This window comes from Poecilia latipinna, unplaced genomic scaffold, assembly GCF_001443285.1.
Source record: "Poecilia latipinna isolate Pla-1442-1.1 unplaced genomic scaffold, P_latipinna-1.0 Scaffold463, whole genome shotgun sequence".
NCBI classification, from domain to species: Eukaryota; Metazoa; Chordata; class Actinopteri; order Cyprinodontiformes; family Poeciliidae; genus Poecilia; species Poecilia latipinna.
This window is the reverse complement of record NW_015113079.1, coordinates 291,069-316,164: the sequence shown is the minus strand read 5'-3', so window position 1 is coordinate 316,164 and position 25,096 is coordinate 291,069. Positions and strand designations below refer to the sequence as shown.

General features: G+C 37.4%; 2 protein-coding genes and 1 long non-coding RNA gene across 4 annotated transcripts in view; 1 reads left to right on the top strand and 2 right to left on the bottom strand.

The window, feature by feature from the left end:
* LOC106951551 (syntaxin-binding protein 1-like) overlaps positions 1-405 on the top strand; it is a 30,329-nt gene extending 29,924 nt beyond the window's left edge. The window contains exon 12 of the mRNA XM_015039180.1: positions 282-405. Coding sequence (XP_014894666.1) covers positions 282-391 — 110 coding nt within the window. The 3' untranslated portion in view covers positions 392-405. The remainder of the gene's footprint in view (positions 1-281) is intronic.
* A 2,937-nt stretch (positions 406-3,342) lies between these two features.
* Positions 3,343-6,506, bottom strand: LOC106951553 (uncharacterized). The gene is made up of 2 exons (XR_001425830.1): positions 6,167-6,506; positions 3,343-6,135 (listed from the first exon to the last, which is right to left on the bottom strand). It is a non-coding gene; the product is annotated as an uncharacterized LOC106951553 (long non-coding RNA).
* Positions 6,507-11,882: 5,376 nt separating this feature from the next.
* The window catches only part of whrnb (whirlin b), a 61,246-nt gene continuing 48,032 nt past the window's right edge, over positions 11,883-25,096 (bottom strand). Inside the window, exons 8-12 of one of the 2 annotated variants that reach the window (XM_015039176.1) lie at positions 22,597-22,671; positions 19,903-20,599; positions 15,119-15,291; positions 13,227-13,358; positions 11,883-12,159 (exon numbers count right to left, since the gene is read on the bottom strand). In XM_015039176.1, coding sequence (XP_014894662.1) covers positions 11,983-12,159; positions 13,227-13,358; positions 15,119-15,291; positions 19,903-20,599; positions 22,597-22,671 — 1,254 coding nt within the window. In that variant the 3' untranslated portion in view covers positions 11,883-11,982. The remainder of the gene's footprint in view (positions 12,160-13,226; positions 13,359-15,118; positions 15,292-19,902; positions 20,600-22,596; positions 22,672-25,096) is intronic. The other variant, XM_015039177.1, reaches the window with a different exon arrangement.

Below are 25,096 nucleotides of genomic sequence, written 5' to 3'. Positions count from 1 at the left end.
CTGTGTCAGTTGTCGGCCATACCAGCAATATTAATATTGGATATTGACATTGGCCCAAATGTTCATAATGGTGAATCCCTACTATTTAATTATTTATGTTTTAAAATGTCATCAGATCTTCTGAGACACTGACCCACATCCACAGCTTAGTAAATCCCAAGTTAATTAATATGCTTGCACCATTATTCTTGTCATGAACAGTTTTATCTCTGCCTATGCCTAACAAGCTTTGCTGCAGGATTCCATTTTAATTGAGCGTTCAGGATTTTCTCCTCCTGTAGGTTCCACCCACATCCTCACACCCCCTAGATACCTTAAGGATCTGCAACACCCAGACTTCCTGGATCCCAACGCCCTACCAGAGGGCGTAGAGGAATCACCGGCACAATAAAAACACATTCTCAAGTAAATATTTAAATGTTATGTTCCCTTGTGTTAGCTGCTGGCTGTCTGACAACCCTCAGCACTGTTTCCTTCACTTCAGTGTGTGCTGCTATTGATGTTGGCTATGTTTTCCCAAGGTCTTTCCAACACTGACCCCGTCACATTGATGGCTCAGTAATTACTGGTTTATTCAGCTGCAGTGATCACTTTTATAAAGAACTTATAAAAGTGATCACATACGTATAAAGACAGCCTCTTATAACAAGAATCTGTGGAATATCAGAGTTGAATATTCACACATGTGGAACCAATCACCCTAAGGATAAGGCATCACCGCAAACACAGAAATGTCATGCTTTTCAAAATTTATGAACATCAGAATGAAGTAAAGTTAATAATGAACATTTAAAAAATTTTTTTTTTATATTTTACATTTCTGAAAGACCTTTCTGAAAAAATATGAACATGCTTGTGAGGTGTGCCATCTGGTAACTTTTTGAGCTACCCAATATGTTTCAGCCAGGTTACCGAACTCATTTGACACCAAGCATGGTCAAATCTACACTTTTCCCATATAATTTACAGTAAGTCAAAAACCAAATGTTCATTCTGTAAAAATGGAACATATTTAAGAAAATACCAGATCAGTTTATACTCGTATCAGGTCACCTCAGCAACATGGCCAACTGATTAGCTTGAAACAATTTTTTGATGAAAAGCAAATACTTGTTCTGTGACCAGCTATGCTGTTGTTTGTGCTATGAAAAAGCTACAACCTTTCAGATTAAATTTTATTACAAGAATTATAGCTTCACACTCCAAAGATTTCCTAAGAACTACAGTTCCACATCTGTTGTTTTGCAGGGATTGTGCTCTCAGACATGTTGCCAACGCTGTGTTACTGATTTCTACAGCACAGACACTGTAAGATGAACAGAAAATCCCTTTGTAAGCTTATTTCACCTTCCTGTGTTGTTCAGTGTTTTCCTGGTTTCATTCCCCTGTGTGCTTGTTCTGTGTCTCCAGTGGCATCTGGAACAGTTTCTTTGCTTTATATATTTTTTGTTGGTTCTGATCATTGCCTATCCATTTAACTCAACCTACTTTCTTTTTGAGGTTATTTCTTGCTGTAATGGAAATTTTATTTATTTTTTCTGTTTATGGATAGTCTGATAAATAGCATAATTTGTCCTGAAGTTATTACCAGGATAAACAGCATCAAATGTTCTGTTGTACATTTGATGTCATGCTGAATGAGTTTTGGTATGGAATTATAAACTCTGTCATGCTCTCTGACCTGCTGTAACAGTGTAATACATTTAAGTCATGTAATACATCATATAAAGTAAATAGACTATGCTCTTGCCTCCAAATATTTATCATTCATAGTCATCAAACTATGAATTTCCCTCCACTCCCGAAGGGTTGGAGGTTTCCGTCAGTAAGGGATCCATTTCTCTGATTTGGTTTTGCTCCCTTGCTGATGAGTTTTCCCCAGATTGTTACTTTTAAAGCAGAACCAGCATGTGTTGTTTTCTGAACAACTGGAACAAAATTAGCTCTTCCTTTGGATGCATCTGGGTACTTCCAATCCCCATTGACATCACTTAACACCGGTACCTGCAACACTCTGACATTAACTGGTTTCCAGTCCTTGAGCCAAATTTGATTCTTATCACAACACAATTGGTACATCCTATAGCATGAGGTCATAACTCAGCTGTTGAACCATCACAACCTCACTCTTGATCAAACTCAACAGATTATGTCCTCATTCTGTTTCTAATCATGCATTCTGCTGCCATTAACTTAACGTATTAATGTCAGTGACTTTATTTAGAATTTCATTGAGCCTAATTTTATTCCTGTAAGATTTATGTCACACTTAAAAGATGAACATGGTGGTGTGATGTAGTGGTGCAGGTTTAAAGCACAACCCATATATGGAGGCTTTAGTCCTCGACTCAGACGTCACATATTCGAGTTCCGGCCTGATGACCTTTGCTGCATGTCTTCTCTCTCTCTCATTACCCACTTTCCTGTTAATTCACTATCAAATAAAGGCCACTAGAGCCAATAGAACCTTTTAAAAAAGATGAATATGGCAGATTATTCATGGTGTCATGGTCCTAATAGGTTTATAGTCAGGGAATGACAAGAGGTATTTAGAGTTTTATTGTTGGTTATAATTAACATAAAGAGGTATAGTTAAACTATAAACCAGCAAGCATGTTAAGGGATGAGTGGGAATGAGTCAGCTCTGCAGAATAATCAGAATCTTAAAGAGCATCTCAGACTTTGGTGCTGGATTCTGAAAGATGTTTTTGAAACACTTTGAAAATTCTTGAAATCCAGTTCTTTCTAGGTCAGACACATTATGACATCAGACGCTCATTCTTAAAATGTCACCTTCTTAAAATCATGGTCTAAATCATAAAACAAAAAAATGACTTTTGGCAATAAATGACTTTTGCCGTTATTTTGGGAAGGTGACAATATGCATGTTTGAAACTGATCAGCATGGAGCTGCTAACAGGAAAAGGTTAAAGCCTGTTTGATTTTGCTCAGGTCTCTTAATCACACAGACATTCTGATATCACACTGTTTTCCTGTCCAGTTTCAGTCAATATCTTAGTGTTACAAAATGCATTTGAAGACCATTGGATTTCTGTTTATCAGAGTCTCCAGATAAAGATGCTGAAAAGTAACCCTGTATTTTCCTGTGTTTTCTCAGGATCAACAGAAATCCTCACCCCGTCTTGCCTTCTTAAAACCCTGAAAGATTTGGAGAAGGGAGAGCAGCCCAGTTAACGTGTTCCTTCATCAGCCCCCATAAGTCAAACCTTTGTGCAGCCAGTGTTAACCCCCAGCCTAAACGTAGCACTTCATGTTGTATACTTTTGAGCCACTGTAACGTGACGCTGTTGTTTAAATGATAGGTTTGGTGGATTTGCTGTGCTGAATTTTGCTGCAGTTTGTTTGTGGCATATAGGGAATTTATGATGATTGAATAAACTTGTGATTTAGTTTAGATAATAAGATGGCATGTCATGAATAACATATTTATTCAGAGATTAATTTGTAACAAAACAGTTGTGTGTTTCTTAGGAGCAAGCAATGATATAAATATGCAGAATCATGATATTTCATGTGCGATGACGTGTTGAACCACATGGGACAACAGAAAGCCACTCTCATAATGGTTTAATTCAACTGCCACCATTTAGTTTGTATTTTCTTCATAATCAGTTGTGTTTGTAGTGTTTAGTTACCTTTTAGCTCCAAGAGTTTGCTCCTAATGCTGCTGTTGGGTTTCATTGCACTGTAACATTTTATTTCAAATCTATAAGAGAAGACTGATTTCCTGACAAACACTAAACAATGCTGCTGTTATTGTTTTAACATCTGCAGTTGTGAAGGAGCTAATAAATTTGTTTCAATTAAAATCTAGTTTGGTTTTTGTGAACGTCCAATCATTAACTCCTCTGATTTCATGCTTGGTGTTTGACCTCTGACCTGCATTGTTAACTATGGGACAGTAAACAGGTGTGTGCCTTTAAAAATAAAGTACAGATTTATAAAAAAAAATAGTTGAGACTATTCCTTATTCCAGTGCATGAATGTTTTATAGAATGAAGTCTAAACACATTGAGTAATTGAATAAGTTCAAAGCCAAAACCTTATATTAATATTGTTTTACTTGTAAGAATGAACAACTGTAACTTTGGTTTCAAATAATTAGAATCATGGATGATTCCTGTTTTCTTTTCAGAAGAACGCATAATTACTTGCATTATGATAACTAATAAGTTATGGTTATCATAATATTATAAATGAATGCTAAATCAGAAGCTAATGAGGTTATAGATGTGATTTTGATAATGAACTTGAAATGATGTAAAAGGTGTAACTTAAATGAAAGTTAAGTTGATTAACTTTGATTAAGTTAATCAAAGTTAGATAGTAGGTAAATGTTAGGGAAAAGGGGAACTAAAAGGAGAGCAGAGATGACCAACAACTCAGTTTGCTGATTTAGAAATAGATTGTTGAGCAACTCAAACTGTTGAAAGAAAAAGATTGTGCAGGTAGAGGGTGTAGGGTGACCTGGGAACAATCCCAGGACATGAACACAGACATGTCATAATCTATCTCTTTGTTCTGTATTTAGTTCAGTCCTTCATGGTTTGGGTCCCAACAGTTAAGTTTGATTAGTTTAACATCAGCTCACATAACATTTTGCATGTAGGTCATAAAGCTTTTTATTCTAATCTGCACAGAGCATTTTTGGCTGCTGTTTCCTGCAAATTTTAAAAAGAACACCTTATGACTTTCTTAACTATGTCTTCTTGTGTTTCTTTCATAAATATAATATACTGTAATACATTAACATTCTGTTATTGAGATGGTCCTGTGGCTGTCACTACATTGTATTAGGATTTAAAAGTATTATCCTTAGAAATCCTTCTGGGTTCAGAAGATGAACTTGGTTTGGATCACTACTGTACAGACATGAAGATGTAGTTGCCTATAAAACCAGAGGAGAGAGCCCTTGCCAAAGTGATGAGAGCCACTGAAACCATCTGACAAATGAAGCTCTTTCATTCCAAGAGCTTTGAGGCATGTGAACTATGTCTTAATAAAAGCACTATTTATAGGCTTGTTTCCTTCTACAGCTGCATGGATGATTTAATCAGCATGATAAAAATGCGAAGGAGCTTTTGAATGTCCCAGTACTGAAGCCACAGGATAGAAGATGTCACTGATTATTCTACCTTTCTGTGTGATCTCAGATCAGAATGATGCTTAAATAGCATCTTAAAAACTGAATCTCAACAGAGATCCTCTTCTGCAGTCTGTGTGGTGCAGCTTATTCGCTATGAGTGTGCTCAAGGCCAGAAGAAGAGAGGGAGTAGAAGATGTTATGAGTCATTCAATGCTATGGAAACCAGTAGTTTCCAGACTCATCCACCACTGCTGGGCAGCTCATTGCACAACTAAGCGCTGGCTTATATAAGCAGACCATTGTGTCAAGTTCACACCAAAGGATTTCCATAATGCTTTTTGAATTGGTACATTTTATTCCCATGTCTTTAACTGGGTCTTTAATTTGTCTCTGTGCTTACTAATGAGCTGTGTTCAGAGAAAACAGTTTGAACACTGTTTAGTTTTTCCAGAGGGCTGTTTCACAAAAGTAGGATTACAAAATCCAGGATAAGAGATAAAGCCAGGCTTGACTAACGCCATCAGTTCATCCCAGTTTTATCAGAAGGAGCGACTATGTCATGCTAGGCTTAAGTAATTCAAGTGAATTAACAGATTTCTTCAGTAGACCATGAGATTGATCACAGATTCACAGGTGCCACGTTAAACATATTGCGTACGCTATATTCCCCACACCAAATGAACATCTTTTAATGGCGGATTTTGAGGAATTAAAGCAGAAAATACTCAATAAGAAAAAAACAAACAAACAAACAAAAAAAAAAAACACATGCTAAAGCAGATCGATTTAACAGTCTTAACTAAAAAAACATCATAATCATACCGGTCATTTGAAACTTTAGCCTAGTAAATGAACAATGGAAGTAAATATTATAACATGTGAATCTGAATCAGCAGATTAATTCATGTTACTCTTTTTTTTTGTTCCACATCTAATTTCTAAACAAAATAAATTGTTGATTTCAGGAAAAATCAGCCAAGTCACACAATCCTCCTCATCAATGATGCTGCAGTGGAGCAGATAGAGAACTTTACATTTCTGGGGATACAGATCACTGACACTTTGACCTGGTCCCTCCAAACCTCTGGTCTGGTGAAAAAAGTTCAGCAATGTCTGCACTTTTTACGTCGAATGAGAAAAGCAAACGTCCTCCCTCTCATCCTCACCATAGAGGAATAATAGAGAGCAAACTGACCAGCAGCATCTCTGTCTAATTTGGAGCATGCAACAACCTCAGACTGGCAGCGTGTAGAGAGAGTGGTGAGGACGCTGAGAGCGTCATCGGGACTGAGCTTCCTTCCTTCCTTGACACCGCTCCCAGTCGCTGCCTGGCCAGTTATCCACTGGTTTTAGAGTGGATAACTTGAATCCAGGGCTCCGCCAATCACAAAGACCCTTCTACCCTTCTAGATTTATTATTACTTATTTATATTATTATTGGAGCCTTGCAACAAAATTTCTTTCAAAGTGTAAATTTTTAAATGTACAATTGAATGACAATAAAATCTATGTCTACGTCTTATCGATACATGATTGTATGATTTTGCAGTATCTGGGCAGCATGTGTGCAACAGACTGCCGACCTGTCCAGGGTGTACCGCACCTCTCGCCCGGAACGTTAGCTTGAGATAGGCACCAGCAACCCTTCCGACCCCACTAGGGACAAGGGTGTAAGAAAATGTATGTATGTATGTATGTATGTATGTATGTATGTATGTATGTATGTATGTATGTATGTATGTATGTATGTATGTATGTATGGATGGATGGATGGATGGATGGATGGATGGATGGGGCAGCATGTGGATAAAATGTTGACTACAATGTGAAAATGACTTACTGATAACTTAGAGGGTATAAGTCCTGCTGCATAGTCTTTATTTACTTTAGCCTATGACTATTTGAGTTATGATGCTTTTATTTTGAAGGGGCAATAACTGTCAGCTTAACAGCAATCAAAAGACAGAAGACAAATTGTATCGGGTTATAAAATGTATCTTGCTAGCAGCTCCATTAGCTAAGACAAAAGGCATGCTTATAATGTAAACAAGTATTTCTTTAAAACGTTGTGTGATTTAAACTCTGTATTTGTTTAATTATATGCCAAAAGTAAAGCTAATTCATGTTGTGAACGTTATTATAAGTTACCGTAAGTTAAAATTCATCTGCAAAGTATGTAATGTATGCTACAACTAATATGACTTGATTTGACTGCAATACATTTTTTATAGTGATTTCTCTGATCCAAATAACACTGTAATGGTCTATTTGTTGGCCTTTCTGTCAAACTACAACAGCGGTCTTCAGAAACAAAATTGAACAGTAAATGATTAGTGATTAAAAAAGACCAGAACAGACAGATAAGAAAATGGAATCACAGACACCTTGCAGGATGGACATTCAGAAACATTGGGTTTCTGAAGGTAACCCAATGTTTCCTTCAGAATTGCTGAAGTTCTCCACAGCATGCGTTCAACAAAGGGTTAGAAACATTCCTAGAGATTTTAGTAGGATAGCATCATTCAGTCACTGCAGAGTTTTTGGCTGTGCATCATGTCATAATTGTCCTGTTGGGTTGGGATCTGGTGACTGTGGTGGCAGTTGCAAGTCCAGTGAGCTCATCGTCACGGTTATTTTACCAGCTTCAGATGATTTGAGCTGTGTGACATGGTGCATTATCTTGCTGGCAGTAGCCACCATAAGATGGGTGCACAGGGTGATTTTGAATGAATGATGAATTATGTGTTACTCTTCAAAAAGGGGAAATAATATAAAATATAATCTGCAGCTACAACACATAAAAGCATGTGAAACAGATGAATAAGGTAGAAATAGTGATAGAGAAAAAATCTGAACAGATGCAAATACCACTAAGCAAACTAAAAACCACAAACAAAGCTTAAAGTCAGTTAAAGCAACATTCCTTCTGTACTTCCTGATACATCCACAGTCGGAGAGTCATCTAATAATCTCAGCATGTAATACAGACCTGAGTTGTCCTTAAAGTCAGTGATGAAGAGGATGAAGAGGAAGAACGAGAGCTCTGTTTTAAGTTAAGTTCAGCTAACAAATGGTCACTAGGATGCTATTTGCATGAATGTCTGGGAGCTTCGGTGCAACAGGCAGACTGTGTAGACCTCATAATTGGCATACTGATACAAACACTGACATAACAAAATGCTACCTGATGTTGGCACTTTAGATATTCAATAACTTTATCAACCTTTTCAACTTTTCCTGAAACTGCAGTCATCCATGTTCCATTAGGACATGGACATGACAGAAGTATTATTCTAACACAGTCCATGAACGGCCTGCATTGGCCAGCTTTCTCTCTTTGGTTGAACCCTTATATATATATGAAGGCATAATAAGCATAAGCAGGCCTTTTATTGAATGGAAAAGGGAGGTGAAATCCCTATTGAAAGCAGACTATTTCCTGGTGTATTTAGAGTGGATAACTTGAAGTGACGATCTCTGCTGTTAGCAATGAAGTACCACAATCTGGCTTGGGTTTGTCAAAACGCTGTCAATTATACAATATAGAACTGAGATCTTATTAGAAACTTTATTGTGTGCTTATAAACTTAATGCACCTTAACTGAAGTATTATGATGCAATTAAAGAGGATTTTTCATTTTTCATTTGCATCAAACACCTGCAGTGGAATGTTGAAGAGACATGAATTAACTGGCACAGAAATGTTAAATAATAGTCCAACAGTTTTATTATTTTTGTAAATACACCTCTATAAATCTATGTGCAGTCTCTATATGTAGTATCTATTACTGTGTAGTTTATATGTTTCATTGAAATGGCACATCATCAAACCAACACTTCAGATATGAATCAGAATCTTCCTTGACTCAAAAACATTTTAAAATATATGTTTTATAGTAATCATCTCAATGTGACTGTAGCTGGAATACATCACTGCATTTCAAGAAGATAATCACAAAAAAGCAGACTCATCCTAAAATATAATGTAGCAGTATATATTCTAATAACATGTATTCTGGCTGGAACTTCATTAGATTATTGCCACAGGTGGCGTGTGATGCAAATAAGCCACCTGCATTAAAAGTCTGAATCTTTTAATAGATTTAACTTTTAAAAACATTTCTGTTGTGGATTGTTTCTAGTGTACTATTTTAAATTCTATATATTTTTGGCTCGTACAACTTTACCTACATACTTTTATAATTGAATCTGCAATATAGCTGCTAATTCAAAGAATGATACTATTGCAAAAATATGGAATATCTACAAATGACACAAAACAGTTTTGCTTACCAGCAAACACTTCTAGATAAGTAAAATGTATATTGTCATAATTAATGACTTTACATTTTTAAATCAGATCAAGCATTGTAAAAGATAATAATAAAAAAGTCTAAATTTAATATAAATTTTAGACACTCAAAACTCAAGTTACGTTCTTAGAGTTTTAGAATCCTTTCCATTCTTTCAGCTGACTTCTGTCTTATCAGTTTCCTGTCAATCTGCAGGTGCAGCAGCTCATTAAGGTCTGTAAGCTCTTGACTGCATCCCTGTTTTTGCATGATTGGGCTTATGTGGGTACGGTAATTGTTTTAAAAACGTAAATAAATACAAAGTGGCTTCACTGCTTTTTCTTAGGATTGAGTAATTTCCCACAGGGAACCCTATTGTAATTTTTATCTGTGCAAATTTTTATTCTTCTCTGCTAATCTGGTTTGGGCATATGGTTGCATGTATAGACAAGACCGTTTTAAAGTTGAGGTTAACATTTTCTATTGAAAGAGTATTGAATCTATGGATATGATCAAGGGCTCCGCCAGGAATCTTGGGCCCGGTGTCCAAAAATTAAATTGGGCCCCTTCTGCGCAGCTGCTGTTACATTTTCTGGAGTCTATCTGACCCATCCAAATCGTCACAATTTTGACGGCTTGCAACTGCCTTGCTTTCTTTGGTCCAAAACTAATACTACTTCAATATTTACTTCCAGCTAATTTTCACATGCAACAGTCCGCATACTGTGTGCAAATAGGTTGCTTAGCTTTTTGAAGTTAGTTTTAGCTTACTGAAAGGTCTCTACTCACCACCAACAGTCACAGGAGACGTAAAATATACTCAAAGCAATCTGGACTTCTCAAAAAAGGCTATGTTGTTGCATTTTGTTCAAGCTGCTCTATATAACTTTAATTAAAAAAATGTCTTCTCCAATTTTGTTTTGTTTTGTTATGTTTTTTTATTATCATTTTATAAAGATTGTTTGAATTTCTGTCAGTAATAAATATGTTGTTTTTGTTGTGTAACTGTAAAAAAAGCAGAGAGACAGAAGAAATCCCCATGGACTCCCTGGAATGATGCTTGTCACTGAACACAGTGTTGCTCCCCTTTTTCACTGGGACAGAAGCGAGGTTTTATTTTGATGTCTCTAACAACACTTAACAACAATGAGCACTAACTCATCTGTTAAGTGTGTTAAAAGGTACAGGGACAAGTTAATTATATGAATAGATTTTTTTACTGCTAAAAACAAAACAAAAAATATATATACATTTTGTTACTGACAAGGCCCCCAAATTGTTTCCTATTTCAATAGGAAAATAATAACAATAAAAAAAATAAACAACTATTTTGTGGGAGAGCCCCTTGTCAGTCAGGGCTATTGGAATTGTCTTAAAGTTTCCCCCCTAATCTCCGCTGCTCTACGGACCTCAGTTAGCATGCTAAATGTTACCGTTAACAGCAGCAATATAGGCAAAGGATGGGCTGAATATGACTTGTTTAAAAGGTTTGCCAAAAGAAAACCTCCTCTGTCTAAAATTAATTTGGCAATTGGATTTAAGATTTTAATGATGAACCATAAGACTTGTGAATCTATGACTTGTAGACTAATGAGAGTGGAGAGTGGCCATAATGCTGATTCAAAGCTAAATTCAATGTATCATTCTAGCTTTCAAGGTTAGAGGTAGTTAATTAGGGCATGTTTTGCAGCCTTAGGATCTGCTCACCTTGATGTTACTGAGTTAACCAAATTAGATTAAGAAAAGATTCCAGATGTCGCCGAAGGCAGAAATTACCATTAGAAATGGATATGATCATGTAGAAGATAATTATTAACAACTACTGCTGCTAATGGTGCTTCTACAAGCCGTAGAATAAAGGGATGGACTCTCATGAAAACTTTCTTTTTTCCATAACTGTGAGCCAGAGCCTAAAAAAAAAACAGTTTTTCAATTATCTGAACTAATCAGTTGTCCAGTGACAGTCAGAAGCTAACTTTCCATTTCTATCCATCAATGTTTTGTGTAAACATTTGGGTGTTCTTTGAGTTGGAGAATACTGCATCTTCAAAGTTCACATGTTCTCTACTGAATTTTGATTTGAAGTTAGTTAAATGTTAGTGATAGTAAAATTTTACAAATCACATTCTGTGAATGTTTTCTATTGCCAAATTAAGAAGTAGCAACACTTCTGCCTATTTCTTTCTTCTCCATTATTGCATTCATTATTATTATTTCTTTTCCCTTGATTTTTAAAATGGTTTGTGCGATGAGATTTTTTTTTCTGCCTTAATATTATTTTTCCCTCTCACTGACTTATAATAAACAGAACACATACACATTTAGAATATTTCCCGTTGTAAAACTAAACTAATAACATTCAACTAAGTTATGATTTATGAAATATTAATCTAATATCCTTTTCTTTAATTAGCTTGTACACATTTCTATAGAGAGCAGTTAGCAGAAATCCAACACATCTTTGTGGTATCTATAACCCTGAAATGAATTGAGGATGTTTAATAGAGAGCGTTAATTGAGAGTTCTCAATGGTGCATAACAATTTCTTTTTCGATTAAAGTGTACTGAGTGACTGTCTTTTTTCTAGAACCCTAGCTCAGCCACCAGGAAATCAATATGGTCCTTCTCTTTGGTCTTGAAAGCTTCAGCAATGATTCGGGCGGCCTCTTCGTGTTCCTGTCCTCTCAGGGAAATTCCGTTGACTTCTAGGATGACCTGACCAACCTTCAGCTGGCCACAGTTATGAGCTGAGCCTCCTTTCTGTCAATGTGGAGGAAAGGAAAGAAAGGACAAATTAGTAAGACACACTGACATGTAGATGACTGTTACAGTGCCAATATTTTCTTGAAATAGGTGACGTAGTCACAAAGTACTTAAAAAAGACAAAAGTGGGTGGTTGGGTGGTGCAGAGGTCAGTGGGGGCGCCCTGTAGGCTACAGACCTCGATCCGACTGTCCCGAGTGTGACTCCCATGACTTCCCTTGCTGCATGTCTTTCCCCCCCTTCTCTCTGCCCCTTCCTGTTGGACTACTATCAGCCAGTGCCAAAAAAAAATCTTAAAAACAAACAAAAAAAAAACTGCCTAAAGTCCTGGAATGTGATTCAACTCATTTCCAGTGATTACTCAATTCAGTTGATTACATTTTCATTTTGCTGGGTTTATGAGTTAGTGTCTGTCTGTATTCTGAAGTCAATTCCATCATGTCCATGAGGCCACAGAAGACAGTGAAGTCAAGTATCATGTGTCAGAGCTTCCTGGACATTTTGAATATCACATTGAAAAGTGAAGCTTTTCCAGTGCATAGGTCACAGCATTTAAATTTGCTGTAAGAACATGTAAAAAATGTGAATCACTGTGCAAAGAATTATTTGCTATGTAGCTAGTAGCTTCTAGTCAGCAAAGATGATTCAGGCATCTGATTAGATTTCCTGGTCCTACTTAATAAAATACCTTGGTAACCTGACAATCAGAGAGACTGATACAAAAAAAGTAGACAGGTTGTCCACACAGTCACAGAAAAAAAGTCTAACCAGACTGAAGACTGGAGCGTATTGGAGCGCTAGGTGTTCAGACATAGGATGTTATCACTCCTCACCTTAATCCTCCATCATACACCTGGTCCAAAATGGATTTGCATTAATAAACTGCACTGAATGGTGTAAATATCAGCTAATAATAGAAAAGCTTACTGAAGCAGAGAGATGACGGAGATTATTTTGTACTGTTAAATTGTCCCAACTTTGTTTGTCTCTTATTAAACCAAAACATGCTAGATAAAATCATGGCTTGAACTCTTAATCAGTACCAATTATTTTTGCCATCTTACCTGAATGGTCACAATGCGTGGCAAAGGTTGCCTTGTATTCGCTCCTCCCTCTATAGCAATTCCCAATGTATTGGAATTTTTCACCACTCTGACTAGGGCAGTGTTGAGTGCTGAAATAGGTGAGCTTGTCTGCTGGGAAACAAGGTGAAGACAGGTAAGCAGGAGATGCTCTGTGGTACTATTGAGGATTAGAAAGGTGGCTATACTCTTAAATATCTAAGTAAAAGAAATAACGCACAGAGACGTAGTTCTTGCTGCTAGGCCATATGGGAGCTGGAGATTTATTACACTTCCACGGATTCCTCATTACAGTTTCTTCAGTTCATTACAAAATCTTCATCATCATCGTCTTGTCACAAAAAATCTCCTCGAAGTCTTAACATCAACCTATTTTATACCTTCTCATCTTCATCAGTGTGTGTTGGAAAGTTTCAACCAATGGCGTGCTACTGTTGTTTTGCAGAAAGATTCTGGCACGCTTTATACTGAGTGTGTATTGGGCGACCTTTAAAATATTTTGGACCTCACGAACTCAACATCTGCTCCATTTCAGAATTGCTGAATAGGACAATTTATCTCAAGTTGTTGATTTTATCTTGCACAAACAGACATCCTTTTCCAGTAAATTCTGGTCCATTTGCGCTTTGCACGCAAATGGAAGGAAAGAATTCGGTCAGGTTGACCTAGTGCGAAGCCAAAGTCTTGCCGAGGCGCCAGTGTCTTTTTTCCGCCAAACAACTCCTTAGATAGTATTTCCGCTCTTACAGTACATCATTTGCCTACTGATGTTTATTGATGAAATTTAAAATCTGGTCCCAATAGTGTGTTCAAATGAGTGGAGGCAGTTCATCCTACTTTGAATATTTCAGATTTGTTTGAACTGTCCACAGGCAGAGATATGTGATCATTATGACATATTGCTATTATATAATTCAGCATAACATTTTATCTTTGTGACTTTGTTCATGAAGACTTAAAGTGTATTAATGTGTTTGATGCTGAGTAAATAAAAATGGTGGTCCAGGGGAGAAAAGTAAAATTGGATTTTAATGTTGAGCCTGGGTCCATGAAAACAGAAACGCTTTGAGGATTAGGAACATCATCAAGGCCAGTACAGCTCCACACCTCCCAACAATCCTTCAGCGCCTACTGGGAACCAAGACTCTTTATCAAAGGCATCATCTTATCAAGGCCAGGACAGCTCATCAGAAATTTTGTAACCTGAAGTGATGATTCTGAACTTTACTGAGAAATTGGATCGTCACGTTTTGCTGGGTACTTCTCTCCTGAGCTCCCAAAAAGCATGTTTCGCGGATAAAATTACTTCTTATCTTAGTGTACCAAAAACAACACCACCTGACCCCGATTCCCCAGAGCACTGTCCAATCATTTCTGAGGTCTAAGATTGGGTGCCAGACATTGTCCTTGCGCCTGTGTCATTTGTTATCTTTGAAAGTACTTTATCCATTGACTCACTTAGCCAAACAGCTACTATCCCAAAACATTCTTTCACAATCAACACAGCAGAAACATTTAAGTAAATCTACTCTTCTACCTCAGTTCTGCTCTGCATTTCCAGAACCAGAACCAAACATGGAGAAGTAGCATTCAGCTTCTCGCTCCACAAATCGGGAACAAACTTCCGGAAAATTGTAAAGCAACTGAAACACTGAGTTATTTTAAATCAAGACTAAAAACCCACCTGTTTAGAGTTGCTTTTGAAACATTATAAAGGAAACAATCAACATTTCGATGTGTAATGAAGCCACTTCACAATTGTTGACTGTGCTCTATAACTTTGTATTTTTTGTGTTTTAATGATGTGAAGCACTATTAACTGCCTTTTTGCTGATATGTGCTATATAAATACACTTGATTGATGACAGCCTTACTTGTCTTGTGGCTCCTGTAGGAGGCATGTGGGCCCCTTGCAGTTCCAGATGGCTCTGCTTATTTTTGGTTGGTCTTGGGCTGCCATCCTTAGTAAGACCGCTGGTCTCTCCTATATCTACACCGCTGTCTTCACTCAGAGTCTGACCACTGTCTGACAACTGAGACAGGGCACCTGGAAGAGGGAGGATCAGGATAATACACCTTTTATGAACTTGTATTATCAAAAAATGTCAATGTCTACAGATGTTCAAATAAGGTTTGGTCTTTTCAGTGAGCATGTTCAAGCTGTAGCTTTTTCTATCAACTCTGTCACATTATCATGTGCCACCGCTTACAGAGCGGAGTGAGCTCTGTAAGTGTAATATGTAGTGAGGAACATATTAAGCAGACGTCTCCAACTTGCAGATTCACTAGATGCACATAAAAAAGCTTCATGTGGCCTTTAGATTAGCTCAAGAAAAAGGTGCAGAGGTTTTCATGGAATAGGTTTCCATGGCCAAGCAGCTAAATCCATCCTCTTATGTCACATTAAATTAAGTGCTGAATGCAAAAGTGTAACTTATGCTGTCACTGGACTCTAGAGCAGGGAGATCTGTTCTCTAGATGTATCATAATTATCTCCCTGGTAAATCTAATGAACTAGTTTAGACTTGATAGTTGCCAGGAGGCTGATACTTGCCGGACTGCATTCTGTCCGGTGTAGAGTTTGCAACTGATGGTTGTAGTTTTACAGTTATGGAAAGAAACTCTTTGAACATGGTTGAACATGGTATGACAAGATTTTGGCCAACTTCATGTTCTTGACTCTGTGAAGCAGTTTAGAGATATCCCCAATCAGCTACAACATGACTGATTACCACTGCACAAAGCAAGGTCTATAGAACTGAATGTATGAGTTAGATGTTGAAGAACCTGAATGATCACAATGGATAATATAACCTGAAAGCTTTAGGGTGAATTAGAATAGAGACGTAAACAAGCTTTTCTCATTCAATTTTACCTGATATCAGAAAATTTTTTTCTGAAGTTATAATTAGGATGTTATTGAAATATATTTTCCTTTCTGATGAGCTAATAATTTGTTAGAGTGGCTTTGCTTTTCTTGTGATAAGTTTGAAGTTATGACCGTATAGATTCAGACTGCAGGGAACTGACCACTTTTTCTAATCATGTTATCTCCACAATGAGAACTTAATGTTCTCATTCTGTTTTTACTCCTAGCTTTTATGCTTAGTTTTTAGGATAATAAAGGAAGGCAAAAGTCCAGAACCGGCGTTATCTGAACATGGAATAAACACAGACAACTTCTCTCAAATATACAAGAGTTTATTAGCAAAATGAATTAAACTTCAGAGTTAAAACATGTTATTCAGCCAACTCAATGAGCTAGTTACACACACAACTAAAATTACTGAGAAAAAGATAAAATGATTAAACTAAAACTACTAGAAGTATAACCTGTCAAAATAGTACCATTAAAATGATGCAATTATGTAATTCAGTATGAATTGATAATATTGAGAATCCAGATTGATTAAATGAAGAAATTGCCATGTATTAATTAGTTTGTCTAATTCAGGTTAATTTACACCAAAATAGGCTTTTTGTTATACAGCAATACCAGAAACATTTTGCAAGGAAGTGTTTTATTAAAATTTTGACTGAAATATAAATCATTAACCCTTTATGAAAATTTATTCTTAGTCTGTTCATCCCACATTGATCATTTAAATAGTCGGAGTAGTAAAATGGCAGATTGGGAGCGTGTTGCCACTCAAAATAACGTCTTAAGTGGTCCACAAAAATCAAGTGTTTTGCTGTTTATACAATCTAATTTAAGTCTGAAACATTGTAAATAAAATGAAATGTTTATGAACATCATGGATCCACTGTGGTGGACTATGCTGGTATAAAAGCTATGTTTTAGAATGTGGGAGCCCTTAAAATGACTTTAGCATCTAAAGTTACCTGTACCTTAGCTTGAAGGAACATTTAAGTAAAATGGAATAAAAAGTTATGTAATCAAAAATACACTTAATGGATTCACACTCTTATGAAACATAATACAGACATTTAAACTGATCATCCTTGTCAGGATCTGGAGTTGTTTATCTTTGGTTTTGGGTTTTGTTTGCTTCTGTGTTTCTTCGTCTTTAATTTAGATCAGCTGTGATTTGTTTCACTTTGGTCTAGTTCTTTTGTTGGTATTCTAGTTTCATCATTGTTCTGTGGTAGCTTTTTCTTTTTATTAGATCTGTTATGTTTATTTACTGTTTATAGTTATTCTTCGTTACTCTAGTTCTGTTATTTTCTTCAGTCTAGCTATTCTTTAGTATCAGATTTATTTCTGTTCCCCTCTGTACTCTTCATTGCCCACTGTGTCTCTCTCGCTCCCAGTGTCCTCTGTCTGCCTTTCTGCTCTCTCTCCTCACACCTGGAGTCAGTTTACAAATCAGTCTGGTTCCTTTGTCTCAGCAGTCACCCTCCCAGTACTTAAGTTCCTCTCTTTCAGTCTTTCCTTTATGGTCTCTGTTGTTTCTTCTCTGTTTATTCTCTGTAATCTGTGTGTGTCCTTATGGTTTTCAGTTTCTGCTACCTTGGATTATGTTTTGCATTTAGTCCTGGCTTTCTGTGAAATATTTTGTAAGTTTATTTTTCATATTTTTTTTTCACTAAATACTTCATCATCAACTCCACTTATCCTTTGTTCTGCTTTTGGGTCCTCCACTCATCAACCATCATCAATCATGACAATCCTAAGCTATTATTACTGCCTAGGTACCATACTGTGAACAGAGTTCAGATGGCGAGAGGAACTTAGAGTGAATGTCACCCTCAAATCAACTTGTTTTTGCTGATAAACTGTCTGAATATGTCATTTGGAGTTCTGTCATTATGTTTCTGTGCAGATTCAACCTTTTTGTGCAATTCTTTCAGTTTGGTATTATTTTACCTAAAACTGTCTCACAGTCAAAAAGTCTATGGCCAAATGGTTCTTAGGCAGATTAATTTTCCCATTGGTTGCAGCAGCACAGCTTGGTACAACTTCATCACTGTGGGCATAAAAGCACAACATTCCCTCTCTTTCCATCTCTTTTTACCCTCCACCTGCCTGATGGTGAGTCAGGAGTTGGAGTAGCAAGTGTTGCCATGGTGACTGGCGAACACTGATTGATGGCATTACTCAGCTTTACAAAACAATGTGGACACGGAGTGGAGTGAATATTGGTGAAGGTATGGTGTTAAACAGATGACTGTGTGAGACTGGCTGGAAAGCCGAGGGAGCAGGAGAAGCTAATGGCAGCTAGTGGCCACTCTCACTGCTTGCTTAGGACAAAGAGGAGAAAACACTCTGCAGTCTGTAGAGTGTTTTCTCCAACAACACAGAAAAAGAGTGGCTTTATCACTAGCTGTTTTGAAAATTGTCACTAAAGGAGTCCGGAAAATCGCTAAATATAGCCACAATGTGGAGAAGTTGACAACAGTGCTTGCTCTGTCCTGATCACAGTCCCATTCACCCCCTCTGCTCATCACACAGTAGGCCATGTCTGTTGTCTCTGCCCACTTTAGCAAAATCTGCCAGGGGCAGGGCTATGCTTTCAGAGGGTGGATAGTTACACTTGAAGGATTAAACTGGTGACCTCTATGTCAGGAGTGCTTAGGTGCTGTGAGAAGGTGGGTGGTTTAGCTCCACAGTAGAACGGATTGCAGCAGTGGTTGGGGATCTGCACAGGCATATTCTTAGCTCTGGTTTGGTACCAGCTTACAGAGGGGTTGTGATCAGGCAAGCCTGGGGGTTTCAACAATGGTAAACGGCATCAGAGGGTTGCGGTTTCACCTGCACTACTAGAACAGCTGGAGCACTTGATTAGGGGCTTGTTTCCGGTTAGAGGCTGGCAGTAATCACAGCTGTGCCGAGAATCTCCTTCTCAGTTCAGGGCCTATGAACAAATGGAGCATTTAGCAGTAGCTGTGCATGTCTAACATAGCTCAACTTTGGAAAGTTGGGGAGTCTTCTGGTTTCAGCAGCATTCAGCTGGCATGACTCAGTAAAGCTGTGTCTCTCAGCTCTGGAATGAGCATCAGCTGTTATCCTTGCCCACTGGTGGAGTGGCAGCCAAAGAAATCTTGGGGAATCTGCATAGTTTCAAGGTTTCTTCTGTAGAAACTGAACAAAGCAGGATCAGTTTTATTCATTCAGTATAGGTACTGAATCTGTGAAACAGCATATATATATATATATATATATATATATATATATATATATATATATATATATATATATATATATGTATTTTTTGTTTATTTTTCTTTTTTTTTAATTCCAAAATTACAGCAGTTGCAGGCCCTTCCAAGACATCACAGTTTCCTTCTTAAAACTCCTCCTGCTGCTGGGACTAGAGTCAATGCAACATTGTCAAATCCGTTTATCATACCAGCTAGTATTTAGTCCTTCAGTCCTTCACTGCTGGAAGCACAACAACATGCGTACTCTTTATGAGGGACAGCTGCAAAATTAACCACTTAATACAATTAGCTAAGATTCGCTAGATAGATGACTATTTACCATTAAAGACTGACTGCTAAATAATGCAAAATTTGACAGCATTATGTTATAACTATGGAATATAGATTTAAATTTTGATCAAATTTAAATCTATATTTATGCATTGCTTGATTTGGTTATTTACTTGTTTAAAACAACATTTATTGGTACCTGCTATTATATAAATAGACTGAATTGAGTTGAGCAAATGTACTCACTCTAACACTGGTGACATACCTCTTTGCTGTTGTCTGGAGTCTGCAGACAGCCGGTTCATGTCTGGAACGATGATTTTGTGGGTGAGGGCAGGTGAGCATGGCCGGTCTGGACTACATGATAGAGAGGCAGGTATCATGTGAGAGGGGCATGGGGAAGGACACGGCGAAGGACGCGGTGAAGGATGAGGTGATGGCATTGGAGATGCTTCTTTAGAGGAGGAGGCAGACTTTGAAAAAACAGATGACTTTTCATATGAGCTTGACCGAGAAGAAAGTTTGACTGCTGCCTCTGGTTGAACAAATATGGAGGAGTCCCGATGGTGCAGGAAGCCCGGACATGTTTGGTGTCCTGAAGTGAGCCGGTTGAAGTGGCCAGCATGCTGAGTGAAGTGTGAATGTGTGTATTGCTCTGAGCCAGAGAGGTGAGGGGTGCTCTGGCAGGTATGTTGGAGTGTATTGAGAGATGTATGATATTTTGTAGCAGCACAGGTATGCTGGGGAGATGTTGAGAAGGGCTGCTGGGAGGTAGGCAAGGATTTTAGTGACTTGTGGAAGCATTCTTGAAGCAGCCGAGTGGGACCAGGAAGAGGTACACTGGAACTGGGCTGGAGGAGCCGGGCTGAGGGCTGCTGACTGAGCTCTTTGTCTCTGGTTTGAATATTCTGGGCCTGGACAGGTGCAGCCCTGAAAAGTGGAGGAGAAGACCTCGCCTCATCCTGTCAGTGAAAATGAAGAGTGACATGAAGAGGGAAATTTGAAAATCCCCTTTCTGTTCTTTAATGATAGAAGTGCTTGTAATTCTACAGGGAAGGCTCTCAGATGTTTCAGTTAAAATGACAAAATTAATGAAATCACTAAATACATATCCATATGTATATCCTACAACAAGGAGATTACAGTCATTAACATGTCTCTCGTTGAGAGACATTGAGTGCTTTTCAAGACAGTAAATGTCACCTAGTAAAACCAAACAAAATCCCAAAAAAGTGGATGAGAAACTAAGAATTGAATTGGTCAGAGTGTTCATAAACTCTAGCTTAACCAAATGGTGCACAAGGGCATTAAGAGGAACTGAAGCTGAAGACATGAGAGAACAGGAAGGTGTGTTTTTGTGCAAATTAAAAGTACGCCTGAGAATAGGTGTGAAAAGCAAAACTTTGTAGTCAATATGAAATTCAATCACTAGCCTAGAGGTTTATGAAGAACATGACCAGGTGGACACCAGGTCTTTGTCAATTACTGCTGCTGCTAGTCTGAAGTAACTGAAAGGGAAAGGAGTTTGGCTGAAGATTCCAGCTCCATAGAGAGACTTTGGGTAAATAAGCAGCACATTGTAAGAGTAGTTGAGTTTAGGCAAGCTGAATGGGAGATTCAAGGACTTCTCAAACATACATGCATGAGTCAAAGCAACACTTCGGATATGTTTTATTTATTGAGATAATGATGCAAAAAAGGATTATACACAAAGTCAAGAAAATTATAGACAACCCTGAGAAATAGACTCTCCAAGGAAAACAAGTACAGAGGCTTTTTCAAATTTGCTATGACATAGACTGCAACAGGAGCTCCTCCCTGCCCAGTCATCACTTTCTACAATAACTCTTTGAAGAATCTTGAATTAATTTCAGCCACAGCAACATTAAATTTTTCTTTGGGATCAATAAAGTATTTTGGAATTCAACTGAATTAAATTTTGATGAGGGAATAACATTATAACATAATAACATGATATAAAACAAAAACAAAAAAAAAGAATAATAGCCTCTCTTTAAGAGTATTGTTTTAATGATTTGTTCTTGAAACCTTGAAACAGTAGAAGGTTGCTAAGGGCAGCACCCATACTCTTAAACCTGAGAAGTGGAAAGAATCATTTAGGAAAGAACTTGGTTCACATGTCCTCTTCATTACCTACACAAATCAAAATTTTTAATTTTCTAGAACTATTATTCTCATATTGCTGTATAAAAACACAAAACCCTCATCATATTTTATGAAGTTCAGTTTTTTGTTCAGTGGTGAGATGACCACCAATTCTAGGAAAACTGAAGAGATGCAGATTGACCCTCAATTCAAGAGGTGACAACTCCCCACTTTTAATTCATGAAGAGAAAATCAGTCAGGTCAGTTCTAATAGATATCTGGGTGTTCACTGAGATGATCTGTTCAGATGCGAAATTTCATATGTTGTGCTCCCACCTACAGCATAAACTGTATTTTTAACCAATACTGAGGATTCAAAAATACTTTATAAATCACAAAAGAAAATTAGATCTCTGGGGTTGACCAGAAATGTATGTTTTTATTCTATCAGGCTATATTGGAAGAGAACAATCAGGTTTGTGGTAGGTAATCTCTCTGTTGAACTGGAATGTAAACTTAATCATCTGGTACAAATGCCAGTGAAGGTTATAGGGAGGACTGATAATTCCTCCCTGCAGTCCATTTGGTCTGTCCTTGCTGAGGGTACTGTTTGATCTCACTTACATCCTCAACTTGCTCCATGAACTAACTGTCTGGGAGGCTGCATAGAGCCCCCACCTGCAGACTTAATAGATTTAAATTAATCAGAATAATAAATATGTAAGGCATATAGTTTACTGGTATGTTGATGCTCTAGTCTGATGGTGTGTTTGGAATATGATGGAAGGTGCCACATATGTTCACAATCAAAATTAGACCTGGCGTTATGCAAGTAAAGAAAAGAGTCCCATACCAGTGAAATGTTTCGGAAGGCATTCCTGTTCTTTTCTTGTTCTTTTTCTATCCAGTTGCCAGTGGAAGCTTCAGCCTGAAAGAAAAAAATCACAGTTTTAATGCAAGTGTAAATGTGAAAGGCATATGGTCTAGTTTAAATTGCTGAAGCCAGATGGATGAGCCTTGGACAACAGGACGGCAGAATGAGTCCTTGAACAAACCGTTGAATAATTTAAAGCTTTATGTCTTAATGATTCATTGCAGCAGTTTTCAAAAATGGACCTCAGGCGCTGATCTTTTTTTCATACAAAGGGCATTTATATGGTGTTTTAGTAATATAAGAATACACTCATTTTCTTCAGTGAATAAACAAAACAAAAAAAAAATCTGCTCACTCTACCTATCTGGCAGACTGCGTAGAGCCTCCACCTGTAGACTTAATAGATTCAAATTTTAATTTGTACCTTATGGTGCTATTTTCTGTTAATCAAGCTACAAATCTGAAATCCTTCAAAGGGTTAATGTGAGAGAGTTCAACAGGCTCTGGTGCTAAAGGAAGAAAGTCATAATTATAATGTGACCCAGCAGAATGAGGTCTCTGTGGATTGATGCGGACTAAAAGTGATCATCAATACAATGTGCTGTAGTCTCTGCTATGACCCAGAAAGCTGCACTTTGTTGAGGGAAACTGAGGGAACAACAGAAAGATTTGATTTCAATGTCACTTGTAGCCAAGTTATTTACCTGTTAAAGTTGACAATCATGTAATTTCCTTTTAATAACATTACAATGGTAATTTTGAACTTGCTATATTTTTAACTGAGGTCAATTCAGCTCAGATCAACAATTGACATCACAAAATCTTTTTAGTTATTCAACAAAAACTAAATCACAGTGCTGTGGGAATGTGTCAAAAACTGTTTAAACCAAACAGATTAGCAACATTAAGTCTCAGTCTCCTCTATTAATGAAAATCTGACTTCATCAGATTTTCATTAATATATTGTTAGGGAAGAAAAAAGGTCCTTCAAAAACGAAGTTCTGGATAGCTTTAGTAAGATGTAAAATATGTATAAGAGGTCAGGGTAATACACAGGCAGTGTGTGTGACAGCATTTCTGACACTCAGGGTTATTTACTGCAGCCCCAGTCTGGTGAGGAACAACTTATGAGACACCTACACACACATGCACACACACAGAGAGTATAAGGATTTTTTCTCAGTGCTTTTCTCAGAAAAGTGGACAAACTATCTTAAATGATAATACAAAGGCATCAATAACTGGACATAAGGGGACAGCGACAATTGTTTTCACTCCATTGTATGAAATAAAAGTTATTTTATTTCATCACTCTTCTCTGACTGGGATCTGTGGTGAGGGATGTTAAAACAAAAACCTCATAAATAGATAAAGAAAAATTGTTTGGTGACCTGACCTTTTCTTTACAACAACCAATGCAAAATTTTCTGAAAATTTAACAGGACTGACCTAAACCAGTCCTTTTAGAAAAGTTGCTCAGATTGTTGAGGTTTACAGACATGTTTTTCTGCTCTTCTGTTTTCAGGTTATACTACAGGATTTTAGTTAGGATGTGGTCTAGACTTTAAGTAGGCCATTACAAAGCATTTATTATTATTTGAGTCATTTTGTTGTACATTCGTTGCTGCATTTAAGATAATCTTGTTGTATGACAGTAACTAATTGTCTCACGAGTTTAAAACGAAAACGAGAGACTAATCCAAAGTGGAAGACAATCAAAAGGGAAAATAAGGCATAAAAATTGCGATTGGAATTTACCACAATGCATAGTGACAAGATACAAAGCATTTTGGGAGATGGTCCTTTGGACAGTTGCGACACAACTGAAGCTTTTTGACAAGGCACATCAGCTCTATGTTCACATGCAAGAAAAGAACACTGTCCCCACTGTGAAGCATGGAGGAGGCTCAGTTATGCTCTGGGAGGCTTTGCTGCATCAGACACAGGGTGCCTTGAATGTGTGCAGCAGGCGATGAAATCTCAAGACTATCAAGGCATTCTGCAGAAAAATGTGCTGCCTAGAGTCAGAAAGCTTGGTATCAGTTGCAGGTCATGGGTCTCGACCCAGAACACAAAGAAAAACACCAAAGAATGGCTAAGAGAAAAACATTGGACTGTTCTAAACAGGCCTGCCATCAGTCCTGATCTAAATCCTGTTGAACATCTGTGGAAGGAGCTGAAACTTCTGGAGAAGGCACCCTTCAACTGGAGACACCTGGAGCAGTTTGTGCATGAGGAGTGACCAGAACACCTGTAGACAGGTGAAGAAATCTCTCTGACAGTTAGAATTTGTTTGTTTGCCTTAAAAGGTTGCGCAACAAAATATTAAATTATAGGTTGAACCAGATTTTAAAATCAATGTCAAATTTTCATTGTTTGATTTTCAGTTTTTTTTTTTTTTTTTTTTTTTTTTTTTTTTCTTTTTTTTGTTTTTTTAGATTAAAGTTTTTTTTGTGCCCAGGGGGGACTTTTTTGTTAA